Genomic DNA, 3248 nt, shown 5'->3' on the forward strand with positions numbered 1-3248 from the left:
ACCGGGAGCAGCTGGCGAACCTGAACCCCATCGCGCAGCCGCTCGCGCCGCGCAAGCTCACGCGCAAGCTGTACAAGTGCATCAAGAAAGGTGGGGCCGGGGCCGGGGCCGGGGCGCGCGTGGGGAGCGGGGCCCGCGCGGAACCGGCGCTGACGTCTCGCGCGTCTCGTTTCTCGTGTAGCAGCGAAGCACAAGCAGATCCGGCGCGGGGTGAAGGAAGTGCAGAAATTCATCAACAAGGGCGAGAAGGGGTAAGCACCCGAGCAGCGGCCACGGGGCGAGTGGCAGCCTGCACTTGGGATGGCTCCCTGTGCCATCTCCGTGTGGGGGGAGCTGCGGCACACTTCCGGGCACAAGGTGCTGATCCTTGCGTCTGGGACTGGAACAGAAGCTGGCGCCACTGAGTACAAGAAAGAACAATTGCTTTTGTTTGACCCGGTCGGTTGATCACAGGAGTCCTAACGGGCTACTAATTATGCACCCCTGGCTACTTGTAGCAATGTTGAGGTTTTTGCCTGGTGCATGCTGCATTGTAACATAACAACAGCTTGACGCTTATAATGAAAAGAGATATTTTACAAAGACCGGGTGTGAAAGCTGAGTAACAACTGTGTGCAGATAGATGCTTCACCTACAGCTGCTTACTACAGAAACTCAGTGCTCACTTCTGTGGGTACTGCCCTGCTGATGGAGTAACACAGTTGGTCAGAGGTTTCTGGTTTGCACACTTGGGTGGTTGTTGCTAAGATCAGGGAACGGAGCAGCTGATTGCTTGCATCTTGTGGAGCTGCCGGTGCTGTGTGAGCATCATCGAGTGCTGTAAAGGGAGCAGGGTGGGCATAGGTCAGGGCCTCTTTAAGCTGAGCCATGTCATTATGACTTGGGCAGAAGACATGGCAGACTCTTGAAGACTGTCGTTCAAAGACTTGCACTTCAGAGAATTAGTTGGTCTGAGGCGTAAATCTGCCTTCTGCCTGACTTCGGACTAACATGGGCAGCTACCTCTCTGTGACGACAGCTTTCCAACCCTACTAAATATAAATGGTCACTCCCAAAGGGAGTGGGCAGTGACCTTCTCTGCGCTGGGGTTTATCAGCAGTGAGGATGGATCAAGCAAAAAGTTGGAATAGAGGAACCGAAGTATGTAAGCACTGCCGTTTGCTTGGTCTGGTAGCTACTTTGCTTGTTGTCCACTTCCCCTCTAAATTATTCCCATCCCTTTGGTTTACTACTTCTGTGACATTGCTTTACCCAGTACTTGGCTTAGACTGAAGCTACTTCATTCCCAGACCGAAGAAGGACATTTTGTGCATGGAAGCTTGTCTGGTCTCCATCCAGAGAGTTAGTTGATCCAGTAAAAGATACTGCCAAACAAATCCTGCCTCTTTCATGTTCTCTCAGCATACAGTAGACGAGACGATCACTGTCCAGCTCATGTGCGTGGGGACCTGGGACTAGAATCTTTCCTGGGTGCTGTGTGCACAGGACTCCCGTACTGGTGCTGATTCTGTCCCATGGGACCTGCCCTCTAAAGCGTGTCCCTGACCCAAACCTGGCCTCACCCTGCTGGGGGACCAGCGGTGCCAGCCCCAAATGCTATCCGTCACCAGCCCTCTCGCCCCCACTCATCTGCCCTCCTCATGCTCTCGCTGCCTTCCTGGTCCCACAACTTTTCTCTGCTGTTTCAGGATTGTGGTCTTGGCTGGAGACACGCTGCCCATTGAGGTGTACTGCCACATCCCCGTCATGTGTGAAGACAGGAGCCTGCCATATGCTTACATCCCCTCCAAGACGGTAAGATGGGTGGGAGGGGTCTGAAAACAGAGAATAATCCCTCTGGAGTTGGGAGAGCACGGAGCAGTCTTGGGCCAGGCTGGCTCTCGGATTCTATCCCTTCCCCTTTCTGGTGGCAATAAACTTGCCCTGGGGCCTAGCCCAAGGTCCTTGCTGCTGCTGCTCTTTTGTGCAAGGCAGCAGGTTCACAGCTGAGACTTCCACATGGAGGAGACAACACTGCTGAGCTGGTTGAGCTCCTGCTGTCTGCCCGCGGCAACCGGCAATAGAGAGCTCCATGTATTTAAATGTCTACGAGGAATGAAATGGCTCCTTGCTTCTCCTAGCTCCAGGGCTCCCTGTCACAGGGAGTTATGGCTGCAGTTTAGTACACTGTGACTTGGTTTCTTCAGTGATGGGGGCTTCTGCAGTGGGTCCCCTGTATCGTCCTGCTTCAGGCTAGGAGCTGAGCTGGTCTCCAGCTGAGACGGATGCTTCCTGCCAAGGTGGCTGGAGCTGCTCTGCCCATGGAGACCTCTATTAAACTGCTGTGCACTGGAGAAGGGAGCAGCTATGGGGTCTGTTAGAGGCTGGAGACAGGCTGAGATGAACTAACATGCTTGGGTGATCCCTAATTGTGTTGCAGCAGGTTCCCTGCAGAGCTGGCATGGTCATAGTGCAGCCAGCACCACACCAGCGTTGCCTGCTACTGGCCTCCTGCTCTTCCGTGTTGTGTAGTAGAGCTGCAGCTCTGCTGTGCCCAGAGCACAGGGCAGTGTCAGTGCTCCCTTACGGGTAGCATCTTGCTGCTGGGGGTGCCCCGGGGGGAGGAGGGTGGGCATTAGACCCCTGGTGGGGGGAGGACTCAGATTGGGAGTGGGGCGGAGGCATGGGCAGGGCTGCATGATGCTGCCCTGGTGGAGGGGAGGAAGCCCCTGCACAGGCCCCAGGAGCAGGGGGGCTGCCTGCCCCGTACCAGCCTAACAGCATCTCCTCACCTTCAGGATCTAGGAACAGCTGCAGGCTCCAAGCGTCCGACCTGCGTGATCATGATCAAGCCCAACGAGGAGTACGAGGAGGCTTATGGGGAGTGTCTGGAGGAGGTGACGGCCCTTCCTGTGCCGTTGTGACAGGGGCCACCCGCTGCCCGGAGACTCAAGCTGCTGCCTGCCTTTAGCTCAGCAACTGTCCCATAAAACCGCCCACTTTGGGCATTTTAAAAGGAAGTTGTCAGCCTGCCCTGCAGCGCCAGCTGGGCGATGGGACTTCTTAATACCGATCAATTCTTCGGAAACCAGCACATTGCAGTGATGGGGCCAGGCCCTGCACGCAGGGGTGTGCTGTGCTGGGCACTGCTGCTTCTCAATAAATGAATTTTGTATGGTTTTAAACTGCTGCTCGCTGTGGTCTGGGGCAGGGCCCTGGCTCTGCCCATACCCCGCCCCCCCAGACACATGCACAGCAGGGGTGGGCTA

General features: G+C 55.8%; 1 protein-coding gene across 1 annotated transcript; it reads left to right on the forward strand.

The window, feature by feature from the left end:
* Nucleotides 1-2: 2 nt before the first annotated feature.
* On the forward strand, nucleotides 3-3164 carry NHP2 (NHP2 ribonucleoprotein; the record flags this gene model as incomplete). Its single annotated transcript, XM_019505936.1, has 4 exons — nucleotides 3-90; nucleotides 182-251; nucleotides 1689-1794; nucleotides 2778-3164. Coding segments are annotated over 4 exons (390 nt in total), but the record flags the coding sequence as incomplete, so codon positions are not given.
* Nucleotides 3165-3248: the final 84 nt, after the last annotated feature.

The sequence above is a fragment of the Gavialis gangeticus genome, unplaced genomic scaffold (assembly GCF_001723915.1).
Source record: "Gavialis gangeticus isolate Ggan-Ray unplaced genomic scaffold, GavGan_comp1, whole genome shotgun sequence".
In the NCBI taxonomy this organism is placed as follows: Eukaryota; Metazoa; Chordata; order Crocodylia; family Gavialidae; genus Gavialis; species Gavialis gangeticus.